Consider the following 23,728-nt stretch of genomic DNA (forward strand, 5'->3'; position numbering starts at 1 on the left):
TGGTCAGTGCTTCTTTGTGACCTGCTAACCTGTTGCCCTTTCACAAATTAAGTTTCCTTGTTTGTGAATGCTACTGTTTCTTTAGAATGTCTGTTTGGTTCTTTGGTGCTTACTTACTGATCACCCATTTGTTATTCAGGACTTCACTCATTTTACATTTTTTTTGGAGTTTTTTCCTGATTATTACTTCGCCACAGATATCAGAGAACACCCCGTTTTGTTCCCTTATTATCTTTTGCTGTTATCACATTGTATTATTCTTACATAATCATTTTTCTAAGAAACTTGTATCATTCATAATTGTGCTACTAATGAAAAATAGATTATATCTGATGCTCAATAAGTGTTGACTGACTACAGTAGTCTAGTTCAGAGAAAGACAACCCATTAGGAAGCGGAACTATAATTTAAAATAACGATGGATATTAAACCCACACCATTTTGGAGGTGGCTAATAATTCAGTTAATTGTGAGAAGTAGTAACTTTTTTTTCTAACACAAAAAAGGACTTCCCATTGTTCCCTGATTTCATTCCAGGTTGCGTATATTTTGACTGTACATGTTTCATATAAACTCCGTAAGAGTGGAGTCTGTGATCACATGTTTTGGTATTAGTCTCTTGATAGACTAAAGCACTCAGTAAATAGTGACTGATCTTCATATTGGTCAGAAGATAATAAGTAGCATATTTTTATTTCATTAGCATATTGTGTTATAAAATAAGTTATATTGTTTAAGACTAAGTTGGCATTACTTTTCAGGAAATTAATTGTTTTCTGTGTAAAATTCACATGCAGTATAATAAATATAGATGTGTGTGTATGTGAAATGTAAGCAGAGAAGTTTAATTAATACATAAGCGCGCACACACACACAATGTTGAATTTGCTTTCTATTAGTGTTAAAAAATGATCAGAATGTGATTGGGAAATCCTAACAAAAATTATTGAGTAAGTAAAACTGAAGATTTAAACTGGAAACAATCAAGCAGTGGTCAGGTAGAAATAGATTTGGGTGTGTTTATCAGTCACGGTGACAATCAAAGAGTACCATGTAAAAGTTGGTGGATTGTCTTATTGATTAAGATAACATATTACATTTTCATACTTAGTCCCATGGTGGTGGTTATGTAAATACAAGGAGAGGCATGAGATGGCATCGTGTTGATACCTAAGATGTGAATTTGGGCAAATTTCGGATTCCAGGTCTTTAGATTAGTGAAACTCATATCAGTCAGTCAACCAACCAATCAGGCTAGCTAGAGAGTGGGAATGATTTTAGGACTTTGGTTGACATGATTATGGTGTCTCGGAAGTCCAGCATGTGCAGCAGTCAAACTAGAGACCCCGTGGCAAAGCTTTATTTGGAATCTAACAAGCTGATGGCTAGGCGATTCAATGGTGTAAATTCTAGTTCAAGTTTGAGTAAAAAAAGGCAGGACACAAAACTGATGCCCCAACTTGAATATCTTTAGACAGGAAAATAATTTTCTTTTGTGTTTTTATTCTATTTGGTTGTTAAATGGATGGCTTGATTCCCTCACTGGGGTGTTTATTCTGCTTTGTTAGGCTCATGGATTCAAATGTTACTCTTGTCTATAAATATCCATGCCAACACACCCACAGTCTTGCTTGGTAAATGTTGGAGGGCTTCCTGACTTACAGAACAGGTGGCACTGACTGAGTGAGGAACTAATCTGGGAATTCCATGAAACAACATAGTGTTCCTGTCAGTCCATGGCAGAAGAGCCTGGTTGAACTAGGAAGATAGTGACAACCATATCATTCCAGCTTTAAGGATTGACTTTTCCGTTATTTTGGTGGTTTGCATGTTTTAAATTACACACAATGTTAAGTAGAATGAAACGTATCAGCCATAATCATAATCAGTTCTCATGAGTCTTATGAACATTCATTAGCCAGGCGTAATATTGAAGCTTAATGGAGAGTCTGGGCCAGAATGCTGTAGAACTAGTCATTGCTATTGATCACAAACCCATCCTGGCTTTTTTGCAGTAGAAGTTGTATCTGTTGTGAATGAAAGTAAAGTTGTTGTCAAAGCTGGCAGCGACAGACATGCTTTCATGAGGTCTGCATGCTCGTGAAGGGTTGCTTGCAATTCGCACCCAAACACAGTGTAAGAATTGCTCACCAGGACTCCTGTTGTGTTTTTGACTTTGAGAAAACTTAGCTTCTATGATTTTATTATTATACAGTGTGCATATTGTAGTTTGCTTAACCAGTTACCAATCGTGCTATTCACCCATTTGATATTTTCCAATTTTAAATATACAATGAATATTTTCATATATTTTTGGTTCCCATATTTGTGAATAGATTTCTAGAGAAATTGTTAGGTTGTTATCGTGAACGCTGTCAACACTTCTCAAAATGATGTGTCAAGTCATACTTTCAGAATAATGCTACTACTTTAAAACGTTTGGACCTATTGATAGACTAATATAGTATGGCATTTTTGGCTTATGCTTCCTGTATTTTATTTGCCAGTAAACATTCTTATATATTAAGAAGTTTGTTCTTTAATATTTTTCTGTAGAAAATGTCATAACAATATCATGCAAAGCAAATAAATAATTGATCTATGTAATAAATATGAGTTTCAAGTGCTAATGCCTCTGATGAGTAAATGACCTATTTGAGTCATCAACTCTGTAACAATATAGATAAAGCTAGTTTCTTTTGTACATGGTTTTCTATCTAGCTGCTTCTGTAAGTAAAATTATTTGTTTCCAACTTTCATAAAGAATCAATAACATTGATGCTCAACATAACTGGATTAAATCTTATGAAGAAGCTGTATCCAGGGAGATGATACTCTGTGAATTTGAGAAAGAAGTGGTAAAACTCCTCTTATTATTGGATATTGTGCTGGAAACAGGTACTATGTAATAGCTCTGTTGTTTGAATAAAACAAGTTTATAAAATGCAACTGAGAATGTTTTCAAAATGGGTTCCATGGACCCGGCAGCAAATGCAGGATAGGGATAGACCATGTGCGTGCAGCCAGGTGCTAGTGTGCTGCTGATAACGAAGTCAGGAAGAGCCGGCCTTTACTGTGGGGGCATAGCTGATATTATCACCTCCAGGAGAGCAGGTGCAGTCACACATGCAGCTCTTGATTCGTTGGCTGATCTGGCACCATGTTTTTAGCATCCATTCCCTCAAGGAGGACACTGTCCTAAATTGTAATGTTGCCATGATCCCCATGATGTGATTAATAAGGAAAATTGAGGGAATTCACAATGACTTTGGATTTTGAAGTTCAATGAAGACAGAATCAGAGCAAGGCAACCTGATGAGATTATAACAGAGCCAATGTAACTGTTTCTATTTTGGTTCCATTCAGTCCATTTTCTGGGATTAACCAGCCACTTTGAGTATGATGTATTGAACAGCTCCAGCGTAAGGTTCTGATAAATGACTGACTTGTGGACATGTCTCCTTTACTGTGGTTGGCCTCTCTTTGGATGGCACCTACTCTCTAGCCTTTGACTGTTGTGAGTTCATTCTGTTGTCTAAACTTTCACAACTGGCCATATAAACCTACGTCATGTTTTGCTCACTCTCTTTTTGTTAGGAAAGAGACTCAGAACAGAGAAAGGGAGAGAGATGGATAAGAATTCACAGCAAAATACAATTTATTATAAAGAGAACAAACTCATGGAAGTTGGCCAGCTGCCAGCTCTTAGACAGCGTGAACCTGTGGCGGCAGCTAGCTTTTAAGCAGCCTGGGCCTTTTGCAACTCTAGGAGTTTGATCTGTTTGAAGGGTAGGGGGCATTTACACTAGCATTTAGATCTTTGGTAGGACTTGCTTTCTGGAGACTAGATGGGTTAAAGGAATGCAGAGGGTCAGGTGGGAACAATAGCCGTAGACTAGGCTTGCCTTCACTTCTTTTTTTTATTGTACAGGGTTCCCCCTTACCTTCCTCTCCATTCTGACTCCTCCCATCTCCCCCCCCCCATAGTGTTACAACAATGTAGTCCTTCAGCAACAGTCACAAGTCCAACATTCTGCTATTTAAGGGCATCGTGGCACCGTAGGTATAGCCAGTGGGAGGAAATGCAAGGGTGCCTAAGTGCACTGCCTCTGCTTCTGGAAGTGCTAGTTGCTGGGAACTGGACTGGCTGAGGCTTGTGTCCTTGCTTGATCTGCTTCACTTTTGCTTTCAGATTTCTACCATTACATGTGTCTCCATTTCAACTAAGTGGCCATGCAGTTGTTTTTTTGTAAGCTCATGCACACTGGGCAGTGGTGCTGGCACCTGTTAGGCATGCTTTCTTGTCTTGCTTTGCAGTGTCCACAGTTGAGGGTTTGCTCTTCAGCCAAATACCTGGCAGTCTGGAATTTGTCCAGTGAACATGAACCAAATAAAGAAGGGAAATAACTCACAAAGAGACGTGGGCCGGAAAGGCAGAAATGGCTCTTAACACATTCCATGAATATTTGTTATTAGTTTTTGGCTGCTTTTTGAAAATGGCTAACTCCAGAGAATCTCTCCTTGGATTGTGTCTGTTCTCTGCCCTTTGGCTAATCGGAAAATTAACACAGGGCAGAGGAGGTCTGACTTAGAGGGTTTATAACCTGTAGGCTTTAATTTGAGCAGACAAAATATTTAAAGCAGCTCTCCTCTGAAAGCTGCTTCCAGGATATTACAGAGTTGCTGAATATTTAAAAGCAAGGCATATTTCCAACAGCAAGGTCTGTCCCCTGATTGATAAGTCTCTCTTTATTAAATGAACTTTAATTACTTAATAATTAGATCTTCCATAGGCGAAGATGTGGATTCCGATAGTCTGCCTGCAGGGCTGGAGGACACTCCGACGATTGTGTCATGTTCCGATTAGAGTGTAAAAGGAGGAGGAAGTCCATTCCAGGGGTGGGTGAATGGAGGAAGCGCCTTCCTAGGTGATGGGGTCTCCATGGCAATGGTCTGCAAAATGTCTTATTTCTACCTTTGCTTAAAAAACCAAAGTCATTTAGCATGAAGTGCATTGGAGTGAATGTCTGAAACACCTAGAATTTCCGTCTAGATCTGGTGGAAATGTTTCTCTTAGTTGCATGGTGCATACACGTGTGCATGGGAGGGATTATTATTTTTTTTTTCAATTCTGAGAGCCTAATACTTTTGATGTTTCTATTCATTGCCAAGGTGATTTTTTTTCGGCCCTTGTTAAACATCACAAATTAAAACAAAAATTGTGTGCTTTTGCCATTAGCATTTCTATTGCCTTGATGACAATAAAAGTTTTGGTTTGCCTAACTTCTAGGAAATGCATGGGCTTGGAGAGGTGGATGACCATAACCTTCACCCAAGCTGTCCAGCTAAAAGGTGGCCAGCCCTGAAACTCTGATAACTTTTCTGGGGACATTGATTTGAGAGCACGATGCAGAAATCCCATTCAAAAAGGTCGCTTGTCCACAGTGGAAACATATGGAGCTTAGATAAAATGTTCATGGTTGTCATAAACTCCTCACACCTCCAATTTCTTTCAAATGGAAAGATCCAGGAGTGTAACCATGTATTCGGTGTATAAGCAGAGGTATCTCCAGAAAATCACATTTCTCTAACTTGGTGTGTCCCCCCCGTCATTGCTCTTTTCCTGGGTTTTCGAGTGTTTAGAGCTTGTATTGCTTCCTCAAATCAGCTGTAAAAATACAGACTTTGTCATACAACAGGCATTTAATGTCCAAGGATCTGAGCCTTGTCAAATACTTGTGAGCATAAAGTAGACGCTGGCTCTGCTTGTGTGGAATCTGTAAGTTAGTTGGGAGGATGGCTGTTAAATAAATTCCACATTGAATTAATTTTAATTGAAGTGTTGACAAGGAAACCTGGGTGAATAACTGGTTCGGTCTGGCTTGGGTGAGGCTCCTGCAATGAAGAGGGATGAGGAATAAGCGAGAACTCTGATTCTGCATTGGTACTGTGAGATCACAGACACTCCAGCATGGTGTGACTGGAGACAGGAAAGCATCCCCTTTCCTTGCCTGGATGGTTAATATTCCAAACAATAGTTGGGATTTGGCTTTTATAGGCCCTGAGCAAATTTAACGAAGTAACACGTATAAATAGACATTGAATCTTTTTAGTGTGGAAACCAGTTTTGGAGACCAACTGAAGATTCCTTTATGGAAAACAAAATAAACAGAGTGAGTCCCATATCTCTTGCACTGTACTTTCCTAGTGGTCATCTAGCTCTTGCTAACAGCATTGAATGCATCTGATCCAGTCATAATAGAATTATTATTAGCAAATTTCCTCTGCTAAAGCCCACTTTCACTGTGTATTAGTTGCTTATAAAAATTTGAATTAAAAATACCTGTGTTCATCACTGTCAAGACAAGGAATAAGATGCAGCTCCCATATGTGCTTGACTTCTCCATATGTAAAACAGCATGCTCTTTCCTTTTTATAGTTCCTCACTAATAGCTTCTCATCTTTGTTCACACATGGAAGCGCAAATAATGTCAAAGCCTGTGAATTGACTGGTATGGGATATTTCCAGCAATTCCTGCTGTTTCTGGATTAAAGGCAATATAGTATTCTGGGCCACATTCCATGTGAAGGTCAGAACCTTGTCTGAGGTTCATAATTGGAAAAAATTTCCTACATAGCTAATGTTGAAAGCACTCTGAAAACATCAGTAGTTTGTGTGTGTGTGTGTGTGCAGTTCTTTAAAAAAGTCTTTTAAAATAAAGATTTATTAATTTTTATTGGAAAAGCAGATCAGATTTACAGAGAGAAGGAGAGACAGAGAGAAGGAGAGACAGAAAGATCCTCCATCCGTTGGTTTACTCCCCAAATGGCCACAACAGCTGGAGCTGAGCAGATCTAAAGCCAGGAGCCAGGAGATTTTTTGGGGTTCTCTGTTGGGTTCAGGGTCCCAAAGCTTTGGGCTGTCCTTGACCGATTTCCCAAGCCACAAGCAGGGAGCTGGATGGGAAGCAGAGGAGCTGGAGCACAAACCAGTGCCTGTATGGGATCACACTGGTTGCTAGGTGAGGATTTAGCCCTAAGCCATCATGCTGGTTCTTGCTTGTACTGTTTTTAATAGTGTTGTAATTTAGGCTGAAATTTGCCTATGAGAAATAAGTTGAGAGCAGAAGGTGCAGTGACACTGCAGTGTCTGCATGAAATCAATTCCAAGATATTCTTCGGGAAATGCAATTCTTGGATTCCTCATGCAGAATGACCTATACATGTGATGTGTGCATGCACCCATGGGCTTCAAATAACCCCCAGGCCATCTTCACACACCTAAAGCTATTAACTATTAACTGTTAACTATTAACTATTAACTTGCTGTTTTGCATTGCTTTGGGAAATAATGACCAGAAGAACTAGCAACAAAATTTACCCACTACTGTGCTGCTTAAAGATTCAGGAGTTGCAAGTTGTGGGTCACAGTAGAAATTCTCGAGACATTTTCAGTTAGGTTATAGAGATACAGTATTCTAAAGAGTACAAACTTCAGTTTCCCACCTTTAACAAATGTTACAATTCAGCCATTGGAAAGAGTTACAGTCCAATAATCAATTCCTTCAGTGAAGTACAAATAATACTATTTAAAGAAAAAGCTGTTGTGAAGATTCAATGAGATCATTTATACAGACGTTTGGGAATAGCTAAGTGACAAAACTTACCCAAGATACTCAGCTGCTTGATCAGTGAAGCTGAAATGGGATCCCAGGTAACTGGTGGCCTAGTGTTGTCATTTGGCGTACTCTACTGCGTGTCAAAACATGATGGCACAAAAATTAAGAACCAGTCTTCAAAAGTTGGTCATTTGTAATATTCTTACTGGCAAAGCTCAGTAGGTTCTATCTTCAGCCTAGTGTAGAAATTAAAAGCTGGGAAACAGTTACGGACAGAGAAGTTTTATTTACAAAATGAACAAGTGAACATGAGAAGAAGTAAGGGAAAGCACCTCCTGGGAGAGAGATGCGAGATGGGGTGTCTCCAAAAGGGGAGAGAGAGAGAGAGAGAAACATACCTGGAAGTGTCTTGGGTTTTAAGTATTCCTTAATTCCTCCTTTTGTGGGCTGTAATCTGCAGCAGACCTTCCCCATATTGGTCTCCAACCAATTAGGAAATATCTGGACAGTTCTTGTGCCATGACTTGCAGGTGTTACTGGGAGACTGACAAATGGTAAGTTTCATGAAAAGAGTGTAACTGCAAACATGGGGCAGTGAGATGATGACCCGGGGGGAGTGACCTCACAAAGTTTATCTCTGGACTTCATACAAGATTTTACTGGGCGTGGGTAATCTCACTGAATATAATAGAATCTCGGCAGGCATTGTTTTACTATTTTACTTTCAGTAACTATTTGAAGCGCTCCACAGAAATAAAGCAGATGCGTTTGCAAGCACACACATATTTTCTCAGGATTTTGTTTAGACATGCAATTCTGTTGTAGTATGGTACACTAAGAGATCTTTCTGCTAAGTGAGACCATGGAAAAGATGGGCTTCTCTGACTTTTTTAAGTGACTGCAGATTTGATGGTTAAATCTCAGGGGAGATGAGTTTCCTTTGTAGAGGAAAAAGCATAAGAAATAGTCAAGAGGAAGCTGTGTTTGGGGCAGAAGCAAGTTCAGTGGATCTAAGAATTGTTTTGTAGGACTTGTGGAAGATAAGCCTACAAAGGCACAGCATGATAGACTGCTGAGTGCACGTTTAACCATAACCTTTTCTCAGCACTTGGGGTATAAGGCAATAATAAAAAAAAAAAGAGAGAGAGAGAGAATACCAAAATATCTGGAGTGAAGCAAAAACTGTGATAATGTAAGAACACTTATGCTTTGATAATATGTTGAATAGATTAATATGCAAGAATGGATCTGAAAAGTTTTATAATTGCAGTGTATCAGAGGTGATCTGACTAGACTACAACTGAAGAGGTAACAATTATTTTTGTGAGGCTTTAGTCACATTATACCTGCATCTTTCTATGAATGAAGCATTAAAACGTTTGTATTGCAATAGAGCGTCAAATGACCCTTCTAAAAACACCGTATTTCATTCTTATGAGTTACGGTGACTCTAATGTTCATTGAGATGTTCACGTAAAAGCCAAGAAAACACAATGCTAAATTGATGGCCTATGACTTCTTATAAGACTGTCAGTGGTATGTGAAAGCAATGTAAGAAGTAAGTGCTAAAATTTAGCACAATATTAAGAATATTATGCAATTTAAAGTATTGGAAACTTGCTGAGAAAAACAGCAACAAATTACAATTTTCCTCTGTGACAAAAACAAATGAAATGTTAGGAAATTTCAAACATTGCATTCACTTTAAAATGATGTGTGGTTCTTTTTTTTAACGTTTATTTTTTATCGCAAAGTCAGATATATAGAGAGGAGAAGAAACAGAGAGGAAGATCTTCTGTCCGCTGATTCACTCCCCAAGTGGCCACAATGGCCAGAGATGAGCCAATGTGAAGCCAGGAACCCTGAGCTTCTTCCAGGTCTCCCACATGGGTGCAGGGTCCCAAGGCTTTGGGCTGTCCTCCACTTCTTTCCCAGGCCACACGTGAGGAGCTGGATGGGAAGTGGGGCTGCCGGGATTAGAACCGGTGCCTATATAGGATCCTGGTGCATTCAAGGTGAGAACTTTATTCTCTACGCTACCGTGCTGGGACCGATGTGTGGTTCTGACCTTAGTGTATATACTGAGGAAATATGAGTTAATAGTAGCCATTTATATTGACCAATCATACTAATATGTGCTCTCCTACTTTGTATGATTCTCCTAAGCAGAAGTAGTTACATGTAGATAGTTACGTATTAATTAAAGTTACTCTTCTAATTTTTATTTTATTTTCTGCTGTAGACCGTTTCAATGAATTACTAAATGCCACACTCTGATGTAAAATAGAGCCATGTATTTGAATATGTAAAGATATCCACATATTTTATGAACTTAAAGATATTTTTTATTAGCTGCATGTATAAAAGTCTATAACTTGTGCTTTTGAGAAAGTTGTTTCTAGTTATATAAACCTCCAGCTACAAAATAAAATGCCAGAAGTGAAGATTAAGGAGAAAACTTAAAGCAGAAATGTCTGAACCCTGTTTTTGCACCGAAGCCTCCCAATGTCTGCCACTGCTTACTGAAATTTGCTTTTTATTGTATACACAAGCCCTTCTCTGCTTGACCGGGTGTTTTAAATCTGTGGCGAGGCCAGTCAATAGTCGATTAATGAATTTCTTCTTTAGAAGAGTCGAAGACTAACCACTGCCATTAGACCAGAAATTAGACTTTGAGTAATGAGCCAGTGCACAGTTAACTGCATCTTCTCACTTCTCTCAGTGGTGGGTCCAGCATAGTTGTGGTTTAAGTCCTGTGCTACTTAAGGAAGAAAGATGGCATTACATTCGTGGTCGATGCCCCCTGTGGGGAAATCTGGTGTGATGATTTGGGTGAGTGCAGATTCAGATTCCAGAGCCTTGGATGGGGGATCAGATAAGATATTTTAGTGCATATATATATGGCATACAGTTCAGTAGTTAATTGTTGCATCAGCATGAAGGTCTCTGATTAATCTAGCACTAGTCATGTTTACCAAAGAACAATCTTAATATTCCATCTCAGAACTGCAGCTCTGTCTGAGCATCACCCTCTGGAAGTAGCCGTTAGCAGTTCATACCTGTTTCTTGTGTGATGTGGATGTGATTTCATTTTTGATTCCATCAGCAATCTTTTTTTTTTTTAATTCCCCAATCTTTGAGGGACCTTCTCAAATTCTACCTTCCCCTGGACAAGGAGATTCCTCTGTCATTTCATATTGCCTTCATTATAATGCTAAACTAGACATTTTGCCTTTGCAATTTTTGCTCTGGAAAATATTTTGTTATGTTATGGGAAAAAATAGAATTGTATTTGGAAATCTAAGCACAAACTAATATTGGTAAAAATGTGTTTTTGATTAAATATTGATGGACAAATTATAACTTCTTGACCAAATTTAAAAATAAACCTGAAACCTTAGACAATGAAAAGAAGCATACAATATTAGAGATCAAAGAGTGGCCGGTGTGATGGATAAATGACTCGATCCTCAGGTTCCCACTTGGGCACTGGATAGGGTCCTGATTGCACTACTTCCCATGTGGATCTCTGCTTTTGCCCTGGGAAAGCAGAGGAGGATATTCAGGTCCTTGAGACGGGTACCCACAGGGGAGACCTGGAAGAAGAGGTGTCTGACTCCTGGCTTTGGATTGTCTCAGCTGCAGCCATTGCAGCCATATGTGAAGTGAACCAGTGGATGAAGGATCTTTCTCTTTGTCTCTCCTGTTCTTCGTAAATCTGATTTGCCTTTCCAATAAAAATAAATAAATCTTTAAAAAAAGAAATAATAGACAATGAAATGGTTAAAAACTTGTGTGAACCCTAGATTGATGAATAAATGTACTTATTTTGAAATGTGTATACATTGAGAATAATTCTAGTTAGCTTAAAACAAAAAAATATTAAAATATAGCTGTGAGAAATAGTACATAAATTATGGCATTAATTTTTTTGGGTTGAATTGGCTCTAGGAAATGAAACTACTGATCGTCTGGCAGTGATTACATAATTCTTACATGTATGCTCATTTGTAACCATTAGCAAACGGTTTCATTGCCAAAGATTAGGATCACTGATATCCTCCTGTTCATAATAAAGGGATCAGGAGGGCGGACTCAGAATACCTTCTGTCCTGAACAACAACAGAGTTCTCTCTCACGGTGCTCATTTACACTCAGTGATGGGCCGTTCTTTTCCTTGCCCATCATTCGTGTTAATGAGTTATTTTCACAGTGTCGCATATGAACGTCGAAATGATCATGTGACTCAGCCATTGCCCATTTTATGCTCCAAAAAAGTGAGAGCAGATTAGTGAAAGATTACAACCCAGCAAGTCACCTAGCTTGGCTACAGCAAGCTATTGTAATTCCCAGTTTAGTGTTCTTTCAGTACACTATAGCTACACCTGCAAAGTAGTGATGGACTTTGATCTTAAGCAGTCTACCCATTGTCACTATCACTAAAGCAGTGGTTAAACTGATCTTCATTTTCTAAACATCCTCATGACTTCATTATTCTTTGTCCACATTGGTGAACTGGAACATCGTGGGACTGGGATTTGGAGCAGGGTTGTCTCATAGTAACTGCAATAAGTTGGTGTGTAGAATTTCACTCTTGAGTCCCCAGATCTTCGTCTGTGAAATTCTCATAGCCTTAACCTCTTCTGTTTCACAGAACTCTTGCTCACTAAAAAATCACAAAGCTATAACCTTAGAGAGAGGAATGGCACCATTTTCATCATATTTTAGCCATTGAACCTACACTAATGCCACATACATTTTAAGTGTGAAGCACAAAATGTAAGATTTGAGAAGATATCTTGTATAGTTTTCAGGAGACAGCATTTGGGAGAACTGTGATAAGCTGCCACCTTATGGACAACTGTTTGAACCCTAGCTGCTTCATTTCTGATCCAGCTTCCTGCTAATGCAGCTGGGAAGGCAGTGGAAGAAGTCCTGATGCTTCCATCACCCATGTGGGAGAGCAGGATGGTGTTCTAGCTGTCTGGCTCCAGGCTAGTCCAGTGTTGGCCATTGCTGTGTTTTGAGGAGTGAACCAGCAGGTGGAAAATCTATCTGTCGCTCTTTCTCCCTCACTATTTCTTTTTTTCCTTCCTCTCTGTCATGTCTACACTGATCCCCAAAACTGCCTTTCAAATAAATGTACCTTTACACAAATATGTGTAAGTAATTTTTCATAGAGATCAAAAGTGATGATTGTATTCAAGAGTACTGTACCTCATCTAAAAGACTCCTCTTCCTTGGATGTTTTTCCCCTAGGACCCCTGAGGTTCCTCTCACAGACAGAGTCCGTCACAGCCTTCATGGGAGACACAGTGCTGCTCAAATGTGAAGTCATCGGGGAACCCATGCCAACCATACACTGGCAGAAGAACCAGCTGGACCTGATACCAGTGCCAGGGGACTCCAGGGTGGTGGTCTTGCCCTCTGGGGCATTGCAAATCAGCCGCCTTCAGCCAGGGGACATTGGGATCTACCGATGCTCAGCTCGCAATCCAGCCAGCTCAAGGATGGGAAATGAAGCAGAAGTCAGAATTTTATCAGGTACCCAAGTGCTCTTTATTCTTTCAGAGTAATATTCTCTGCAATACCTCAAGCAACCATTTTTCTCTTTAACAAATAGTTTGCAATTGCATTGCTTGTTCATTTGGTTTTAATTTTTACCTCGTTCATTCACACATTGTATTAACATTAAGGGAGTGCTTCTTTTTGCAAATTCAGTTGGTAAATATTTTTTATGCATTAGTGATCGCTGATAAATGAAAAGGTAATATTATTCCAATTATGAAGGATGAAAACACTAGCAAGGTTAAGAACCTTCCCTAAAGGAGTATTGAATAATAGTTTACATATTGATTCTTACATATTTTATTCTTTTAATATTTATTTATTTTTTACCGGAAAGTCAGACACACAGAGAGAAGGAGAGGCAGGGAGAACGATTTTGTATCTCCTCTGGCTTACTCCCCAAGTGGCCACTACAGCCAGAGCTGAACCAATCTGAAGGCAGGAGCCTGGAGCTTCTTCCGGGTCTCAAGGCTTTGGGTTGTCCTGCCTTCCCAGGCCACAAGCAGGGAGCTGGATGGGAAGTAGGGCAGCCGAGATTAGAACTGGTGCCCATATGGATCCTGCCACGTGCAAGGTGAGAACTTTAATATCTAGGCTACTGTGCTGGGCCCCATACACATGTTTCAAAGAAGCATTCGCTTGAGGCAAGAGATGCAATTATGACTGACACAGAGTTTTGCTGAGTTTTGGGTGAACACAAACATCTAAGTAATTACAATCAAGTGTGATCAAAGTAATGTGTCTTTCTCCATATTTTATTTATTTATTTATTTTAAGGACTTATTTTCATTTGAAAGGCAGTTTTTACAGAAAGAGAAGGAGAGTTGGAGAAGGTTTTCCATCCTCTGGTTTATCCCCAAAAGACCCAGTAGACAGAGCTGATCTGATGTGAACCTGGGAACTCTAGTGCAGGTGCCCAGGCCTTGGACCATCCTTTGCTGCCTAAACAAGCCACAAACAGGGAGCTGGATTATAAGTGGATACATCTAGGTCATAAAACAACATAGGTGTGAGATGTCAGTACCACAAAGAGAGGATTAACCTCTGTGTTACCTTATCCGGCCCCAGTCTGTCACCTTCTTTTCTCAGGCATATGCCGGAGCAGTGGTCTCATTTTGCTGTCCTAAATAATCAAAGATTGGATTGATATCTCTTTAATATCTTTAATATCCTTTAATATCTCTTCCTTTCCAATGATTGCTATTATTGTGCGTCTATTTGTTATGTGCTTTCTCATTTAGACTCCCTTGTAAGGCTTTCTTATCTTTCCTTGGGATAACCACAACACACACGTGAGCACTTGAGTTATTGGGACCAACTACTCCTCAAAGCCTGGGTTTTGGCTCCTAGCCTTCTTCTCTTAGTTGTGTAGTTATCAAAGTCCCACCTATTACAGTAAACTGACATCAAGTCTTTCTTAAAGTAGGACGACAAATTGAATGAAAGGTTGTAGGTGTTTTGATTAAAGAAAATCCTAAAATCTCTTAGTACTTTGTATCTTCTGCTTTCCATTTGTTACAGAAATGTTGACTTGGATTTGTCATTTGCCACAAAGAACACTATCAAGCACACACAGATGCAGATACAGCATTTATTTCCAACATATAAGTATGTTTATTTAGGCATACATTAGGCATGGTGTTGTGGCATAGTGGATTAAGCCACACCCGTGATGTCAGCATTCCAGTTGTACACAGCCATCTGGGGAGTAAACCAGCAAATGGGAGGTATCTCTCCATCTATCCTGATATCTCTCTAGTTATACCTTTAAAATAAATAACCAAGCCTTAAGAAAACTAATTATACTTGCATTCCTAATATTATACATCTGCTGATCAATCAGATTGGAAACCAAGATAAGCCATGGAGCAAGCTGACAGCAATGTGTTTGATATCCTTACTATGACTGTGGGACATGTTTTCCCAATGGTATTAGATAATTAAATTGGAATAATTAAGCTTTATATGGAAAATGGAAAATTTTGAAAAGCAGAGACACAAATACTAAATTTTCATGAACTTGTGTTAACTTTTTAAAAGCATGTTCTCGTTGTAATGCATAAGAATTTACTTAAAGTCAAAAATTTATTATGTTAATTAGAGTAAATGAAGAATATTTTGGTATTTTTTACAGATGCCTGGGTATTTTTTTGGCCTGGATGGAAACACATTATTAAAAAATGTGTGCCTAATGATAATTTTAATATCTGCTCTTAATTCAGATTTATAAATCTCAAAAAGATATCATGAAATAAAATAATGGATTGGTGTTATTGACATTCTTCAGTAATCCTGATTATTTTAAGCTTGCTGAAGAGGAAACAATTTGGTCCATTTATCCTCAAGTTTACGAGTTTGTCCAGTGGTCATATAGGCACACAATAAGTACAAGATGGAGAAAAATGTGAATGAATGTATGGTCCGTTATAGTTTCTCTCTTGATAATCTTTTCAGAATCAATGTCTACTTTTTGAAGGTACCAGTTTGTGTCTGTAACAAATTGAATATGCATATTGTGCGTTCTGTTGTCTCTTATTTAACTGAGGCAGATAGAATCAACTAAAATAGAAAAATCATGATTTTGTTAGGAGCATTTAAAAGTGATACCAGAACTGTTAGCACTGCCTAAATATGATAATTTTCCATGGCCACCGAAGCATCATGTTGCCTGCTGAAGTTATCTCTTGTCTTATTTTAAATCATAAATGTTACTGTAAAGCTTAGAAATGTTGCCAAACCCTTGTTTTTAGCATAATCTATGCATCAATTTATACAGAGTTATGCATTTTAAAATAATATTTAGTTTAATGCACCAATTCAAGTTCATGTAGAGCAAGGTTAAAATTATCGCTCCGGGTATCAGGGTTCTAATCTTGCCAATATGGCACAGTGAGGTGCAAGTCAATGAGAAATATGGATTGGGAAGAGAGGCAGGAGAAAGGCGAGGGAAAAGAGTAACAGAACAAGCTCTTCAGTCCACTGCATAGATGCAGTTACATTGGATGACGGAGCACAGAAAGTTTTCCTGAGGTTCAAGCTGGAGAGCTCGAGGGTTCATGATGTGTTAAGTTGTGAGAGAAACCGGTTAGAATGCTTTGACATTAATCCTGCAGAGAGAGTCAGAGAGAGGGGATGTGTGGATAGAGAGAATGGAAGAGAGAGAGCGCTGACCTAAAGCTGCAAGTAAGGGAGTGGAGGAGTGCTTTCAGATGTGAGGATCTGGGGGGAGTTGTTAGGGACCGGTCTTGGCAGCAGATCAGGTGCAGGTCACTCAGGGCTGCAGTCCAGGCTCAGGTAAGCAGTGACGTGAAAGCAGGAGCAGGATGGTGTTGTATTTAAAATAGCTGATACTTGCTTAAGAGAAATCTCTTCAGAATGTTCCGCCTTTTCTAGATTACAAAATTGTTCCAATCAAATGTAGGAAAATCAGTAAATGATTTGTTGATTAATGATTTAAGACAAATCAGTTTATTATTTGTAAGTTAACAATAAAGTGTTATGATGGAAAATTTTGGAAATGTCAACAAAAAGCAAAAAGTCAAGGCCTTTTTAAAATGTGTTATTCTTGGTAGAGAATAGAAGACAGAATGAATTGGCCATTGTTGTCAAGTTCACTTAACGCAGGACTTACCGCTTCTGAGATCCAAGCAGGAGATTGAACCACAGCGTCATTAACCTGCTTTTGATACGGAAGTAGTCTAAAATAGCCATCCCATACACTGGAGTTCTTATTTCAGCTATCTTAATGACCTTTCTGAATCAATCAATGAGTGATTTAATCTATACGTGATTGATTCAGCTGCAATTGATAGCTCAGTAGTCTGTATAGACTTGTTTAATTATAGGCATCAAATTTTGATAGAATGGGTTTGAGTAGGCTGTAGTTGTGAATGATTCATCTTTATAAGAGCTTTCATTAAAATAAATACTAAAAATTCTTTGCAACTTCTCAAATAGTGTATTTGGTTAAAAGGAAAAAAAAATTGTGGTTTCAGTTTTAAAAGAACTTTCAGATTTATAGTCATCACTTTGAGTTTATTGTGAACTCAATAGTATGTTCAATTTTCAGTGAGACTAAGTACTTTTTATATTTCAAAATTAACTTCAGGCAAAACTCATGTAGTATGGATTCAATTGTAGACCACTGCGAGAAGTCAGATATCACAAGAAATCACATACAAGTTTTGGGTTCCCACAGTACCATACAGTATTCCAAAAGTATTCAATAATAGAAAATAGTGCACATATCATAATTGTTTAATACTCCATTGTTCAGAAATGCTACTCCTTATATAAGATCTCAGTAATGTATCATCTTTTTTGCAGATGATGCATATTTCTACCATGTTGATATCCAGACTGACTACAATGATGGTGACAGTGTGACAATGCAGACATCATGGTCTGCCAAATTGACTCCTTGCTAGAAGATGGCTTTATAGTTTCTGGCACTGTTTCATAGCATTTAACTTACGGTAGACCTTCTTTGCAAGTTGGAATTGGTTCTCTTGCACCGTATTGTCCTGTATCAACACAACATATAGCATTGTTGTAATGTCAGCGATTTTCACTACATCTTAGTCAGGGGAGATCCTATCTCAACAGTCCACTTCCTCTCCTCAACTATGAATAATACGCAATTCTTCTTCTGTGCATGCTAGCAATTTGCTTACATTGTCAGGCTCCACTTCACATTCTAATTCAAACACTATTGCTAGCTTTTGATTTGCAGTTACTTTGTAGCTAAAATCTTGAATGCCTCCAAGTTATTCATGAGAGTTGGCATAAACTTATTCCTAATTACCATTAACATTGATAGTTTGATCTCCTGTAAATCAAAATGCTCTTGATGTTTTATAAAATTGTGAATAGTATCCAGAAAGTTTTCAATCTGATTTGCCAGGATCTGTCAGAGTGACTGGTACCAATGCAAGCTATAGCCTTATGAAATGTATTTCTTTATATAACTCCTCAGTTACTAGTAGGTATTTAGAAGTCAGAGGAAGACAGGTGTAGGGCTCCCCACTTGCCGGGTCCCATCCCAAATGCCTATGACAGCCAAGGGTGGGCTACACATCAGAAGCCAGGAGGTAAGTTTAGTTCTCCCACATGAGTGCCAAGGATCCAACTACTTAGAGTATCACTTTCTGCCCGCACATTTGCAGTACCTGAAATCAGAAATGGAGCCAGTACTTACACATTCTGATATGGCATACAGGCTTTTCAAGCAGGGTCTGAATTTGTACTCTGAATGCCTGTCCCATATTTCCTTTTTTTTTTTTTAAGATTTATTTATTTTTATTGCAAAGTCAGAGAGGAGGAGAGACAGAGAGGAAGATCTTCTGTCTGATGATTCACTCCCAAAGTGAGCGCAACAGCTGGTACTGTGCTAGTGCTGTGCAGGAGCCCGGAACTTCTTCGGGGTCTCCCACGTGGGTCCAGGTCCCAAAGCTTTGGGCTGCCCTCTACTGCTTTCCCAGGCCACAGGCAGGGAGCTGGATGGAAGGGGCAGCTGGGATTAGAACCAGTGCCCATATAGGAACCTGTTGCGTTCAAGGTGAGGACTTTAGCCACTAGGACACTGCACCAGGGCCCCCATATTTCTTGATAGAACTTGAAAATGAGATACAGTGGGAGAAGACCTTCCACCCACAAGCTCACTTCCCAAATAGCTATAATGGCAAGGGCTGACATGACCTGAAACCAGAAGCCAGGAGCCTCCTCCAGGTTTCCCATGTGGGTGCAAGATCTCAAGGAATTGGGCTGTCTTCTGCCCAAAGCTGGTTCAGAAATGAAGCTGTAAGACATGAACAGGCACCCATGTGGGACACCGGTGCCACAGGGCAAAGGATTATCCCCCTGCTCCATTGAGCCAGTCACTATGATCATATTAGAAGCAGTGTGGACTTCAAGTGTTCTATATATTATAGTGGATTTAATCCAGATTCCATGAAAAGACACATATATATGGATTACCACAATCCATTTCCATGGACTTGTTGAATTTTAAAGTATTCAAATACTGAATATTTGAAATTCCCAATTTGAACCGTTATTATGATGCATGCTTAAGAATACAGAGTTGGACATAAGATGTAATAACAGATTTGGCTTTAGCTCTTAATGAAATTTAGGGAAATTTAGGACAAGTCATTGTGTCATATATATATATATATATATGTATATGTATATATACTTTAAAATACAATAACTACATATACTACAAATATATTTTATAGCATGTGTATATATATAGTATACATATACTATACTATATATAGTGCATATATATAATATACAAAATGCAATAACCAATATCATTGTGTATTGTCCTGTTTTCTGCAGTTTTCTATTTAAGAGTGGAGAAAAAACAAATCTGAAACTATTTTTCATAGTTACTTCTTACTTTATGATCCCCGCCTTTCCTCTCTTGCCAGTAACCTTTTTGTTGCTGCATAATTTTGTGCTGGATGTGCTGGCCTCAATATAGAAGCCAGAGAGAAATGAGGATTGTAGGATGCAGTCCTCGTTGGCTATTGGTAGGTATTTTAAACTAACATCTTTAGTTTCCTCATTTAAGACTGGAATTAAAACTAGATCAACACTTTTAAATCTTCTAACTACAGATCTGCAATATATCACTCTTATTCAGCTGCAATCTGCCTTTGTTTCATCCTGGTGTTTAACAATTTAATGTACCAGGCAGTATAATTAAGAGAAAGCAGATTGTCATGCTGTAACAGTTATCAACGCTAAGAAATCAATCTCATAAAATACAGGATTACACTACTCTCAGATTGAATGAACTAGTTTTGTTTGGCTTAGTATTACCAGAAACCCAAACAAAGGACATATAACTTTTATTTTACACAGCTGATTGTATCATGCCACCCTATCCCCCACCCGAACCAGGTTGTTTCAGCATGTCTTCTTTAGAATCAGGGGTAGGAAGGCCACAAGACCCAAAAGGACAATCACGTTTTATTGATATCAATTATGGCAGGTCAGGTCTTTTAATCAGTGTGAGATAACCAGTGTTTTCAAGTGGAATTGATGAAAGTTCAGTGGGTGAGTATGGTCTGAAATGAACAAACTGGTTAGCATAAGCTGACTTATTGTGGGTAAATAGAAAATTTCTGTTTGATTTTGAGTTTGGCACACAAGACATTCTTGGAGCAGTATAGTTGTGGTGAGATGTCATAAAATTCCTGGATTCTAACTGAACTCTAACATGGAAAGGGAAATATTACAATTTTGTCATGTGTATTATTCTGCTGTCAATAGTAATCCCCCCACTACATCCTCTTTTTTTTCCCCTACTATCACCCTTGACCTTGAATGATGTTAGATAGTGATTATATTATCTCTTCTAGGCACACATTCCATGAAAGTCAAAAATAAAAAATGGTATACTCAGGCTTGTTTTCCATATATAGTAATGAGTATTTCTTGGAAAGTAGGAGCCTGTTTTTTCTGATGCGTGCATTGCGGTCTACATATGGTCATTTGCAATGATTTTGACATAAGGAAACGTGGTGACTGTGCAGAAGAGCCAGGCACACTCTGACCCTCCCACAAACAAGAAGCATTCTGTGAGAGTGTGTAGGTGCCAAAACCCATGATTACAAGTGTCGCCAATGATAATGAAAAGTGGATAGACCTTGCTTTGTTCTCTGGTCTTATTTGACACCTATTTGTTGGGACATAATTAACCTGAAAATAGGGTAACAGCTTTAATGATTCACAATTGCTTATATGTGAAATAATCCAAATATTTCTGATTTGTTATCAAGAACAGTATCTAAACAAAAAGCCCATTACTTTTCTGGAAAGTTTTAAGCACTGATTTATGTAGATATATAAATTAGGAAGATTTTTTGGTTTTCTAAGCTAGATTGAACATATTCTCTCTCTCTCTCTTTTTTTATTGAACTTATTCTGATGATAACATTTGTTTCCTGGGATCTGTCAGCTGCATATTTTTTTTTAAAGTATCATCCTAAAACTGAAAAATCACTTTCCTTAGATCTGTTACAAAATGAAACTGATAGACTCAAAATTTGTCTGTGAGACAGAATGAATCTAGCCATATGCTAGTGATAAGAATAGACGCCCCCTTCCTCTAAGTCGTAACTACAAATAGCAATATGTGTGTGTACATGGAAAGAGAGGAAATATGAACAGATGTAGGAATATTTACGTAGGGGGAATGTCATTTTTAGTACTGAATTGGTGTAAATGGGGGAAGTAAAGTAATAGAATCATGGAGTGATGAGTAATGGTGCCTGAGAAACAGCTTCCTCTTTCTGTTTAAAGCCCTTGGTTTTACATATTGATGGCATTTTTCATTTTTATTGAGTAAATTATGATTCCTACGATCCATTTGGATTGAGCTAGTTTTCTAATACAAATCATTTGATGTACAAAGTTAGAAAGAGGTTCATGGAACTTTTCACTGAGAGCCCTTATTACAGTAACTGCTCATAGTTGAAGACACACGGTCCTTGTTGAATTTCCTGACACAGAGCTGGACAGGGGATGGCTAAGGAGCCACCAGAAGACAAGGCAACTCATCTTGCAGCTAGAAGAATCTAACTGTGACACTCCATTTATTTGTGACTCTCAGGCCTGGGGATAAATCAAAGAGCATACTCCATGGTGGTTTCCAATTGGAAATGTGTTGGATATTCTAATGAGTCGGGAATTTAACAATGAAAACCAAAAAGTACACAACTTTTAAAATAGGCTTTGCTTTCAGAAAGCATAAAAGTTAAAAGCAGCTACCGGTTGTTTTGAGGAAGACAGTAATTAAGTTGTGAAAACTACTAATTTTTGTGTAGCTGACACAGAAGCTAAGTCCATAATTCTGTTTCTCTATGTTTCAGGTAGTCTTTTAGCACTCTGAGTTGCCTGGTGAGGTTCCTACATACGGAGTGGGAGACCACAGAGTCTCATTAGAGGAAAATGACTGTCATCACAGTGGACATATGTTCTGGTCTGAGATGGGCTTGGGCATGCCCAGTGTAAGGGGATCATGTCCTAAAATATGTCCCGGGTTGGATAATTTGTCTGCCATGAAGAAAGAGAAAAGTATGTAGACATCTGAAATATCTAGAACAATCTTGAGTGCGGCGAGTATAGCCTGGCTTTGAGCTGCCATCGCAGATGTAACTTGACCCTTATAGTGTCTCATAACACAAACTTTGTTAGAAAATACTTTTAAATAGGAAACACACTTCATTTTTTTCACTAGTATATTCGTTAGACTGTAGACCCTGCAATAATTGTTTTACTTCTGAGTATGTTAGTCATGGGTAAAAAAAAAATCAGACTATATGATCAAGAATGTCCATTGACATGTAAAAATATTATTTTTTTTAATAGTCTACATTTCACAGACACAATTCTAAGAATAATTTCCTTCCTCCCTCCTGGCATCTCTGCCACGATTTCTACTTTTTCCCTTTTTTTTTTTTTTGCTTTTTAGAACATTTTTTACTTGTTTTATGTATATTATGCACATTTATATATATATATATATACACATACACACACACACATGATATGTATATTGTATGTATTTATTTCAGCCTATTTTGTGAGAGGGCCTAGGCGGGCGACCCCAGGCCCCAGTGCACCTCCCCTCCCCCCGGGCTCGGCAGCCTGGGCCCACCACACCTGGCTTGCCGGCTGAGTGGGCTTGTCCTTTTATTAGTTTTCCAGATAACATATTTTTAAATTTGTGTTGCATTAGAAATGCTTAATGAGTCACTAAATAGCTTCAACGTGTAAAAGACAAAGACCCTAGTTTAGTGGGAGTATAAAGAATCGTATGAGCAATACTTGAATGGAAAAAATAACCGTTTTACCCATATAGAGTACTTTTTAAAGTGGTCAGAGGTCATTCCAACCTACAGTAGTATAGCATTCATAATCATTGCTGTGACAAAGGCAGAAAATGAATTTTAGGAAGCTATGTTAGCAGCAGTAGTGATATACACAGATAATTCTTTTTTGTGTGTGTTTTGATTTTTTTTCCTGTTCTTTTTTTCCTTTTTTGCATTTTAGCTCCACACATATGGGCGACCATGTGGCATTTGTCTGTGCCTGGCTTATTTCGCTCAGCTTGATTTCCTGTAGTTACATCCATTTTTGTGCAAATGGTAGAATTGCATTCCTCTTCATTGTTGCATCATGTTCCATTGTATACAGAGGACATTTTTTATAGGGGAGAAGTACGCATCTAATTTCATTCTTTGACACGGATGCATTCAACTTCCAAGCACCGATTCTTGAAGAGGTTGTGCTTTCTTGTTTGTGTGTCAATTGATTTATTGGCTTTCTGCTCTGTCCCATTGTTCTATGTGCCAGTTTTATACTGTTTCAATTACTGTAGCTTTATGGTATGCTTCAAAGTCAAGGCTTTAGTTTCTATCTTGTTTTTGTTGTTGTTTTTCAGGATCACCTTGGGTGTTCTATGATCTTGATTTTAGAATTCTTTTTTTCTAATTCTGTAAATAATGTCATTGACATTATGTGGA

The 23,728-nt window shown here is 38.4% G+C and overlaps 1 protein-coding gene across 1 annotated transcript in view; it reads left to right on the forward strand.

Annotated features, from left to right (window-relative positions):
* The window catches only part of DCC (DCC netrin 1 receptor), an 891,673-nt gene that overhangs the window by 441,553 nt on the left and 426,392 nt on the right, over window positions 1–23,728 (forward strand). The window contains exon 3 of the mRNA XM_040984736.1: window positions 12,879–13,163. Within this exon, the coding sequence (XP_040840670.1) occupies window positions 12,879–13,163 (285 nt within the window). The remainder of the gene's footprint in view (window positions 1–12,878; window positions 13,164–23,728) is intronic.

The sequence above is a fragment of the Ochotona curzoniae genome, unplaced genomic scaffold (assembly GCF_017591425.1).
Source record: "Ochotona curzoniae isolate NIBS_2020 unplaced genomic scaffold, NIBS_Ocur_1.0 contig_43, whole genome shotgun sequence".
Lineage (NCBI taxonomy): Eukaryota > Metazoa > Chordata > Mammalia > Lagomorpha > Ochotonidae > Ochotona > Ochotona curzoniae.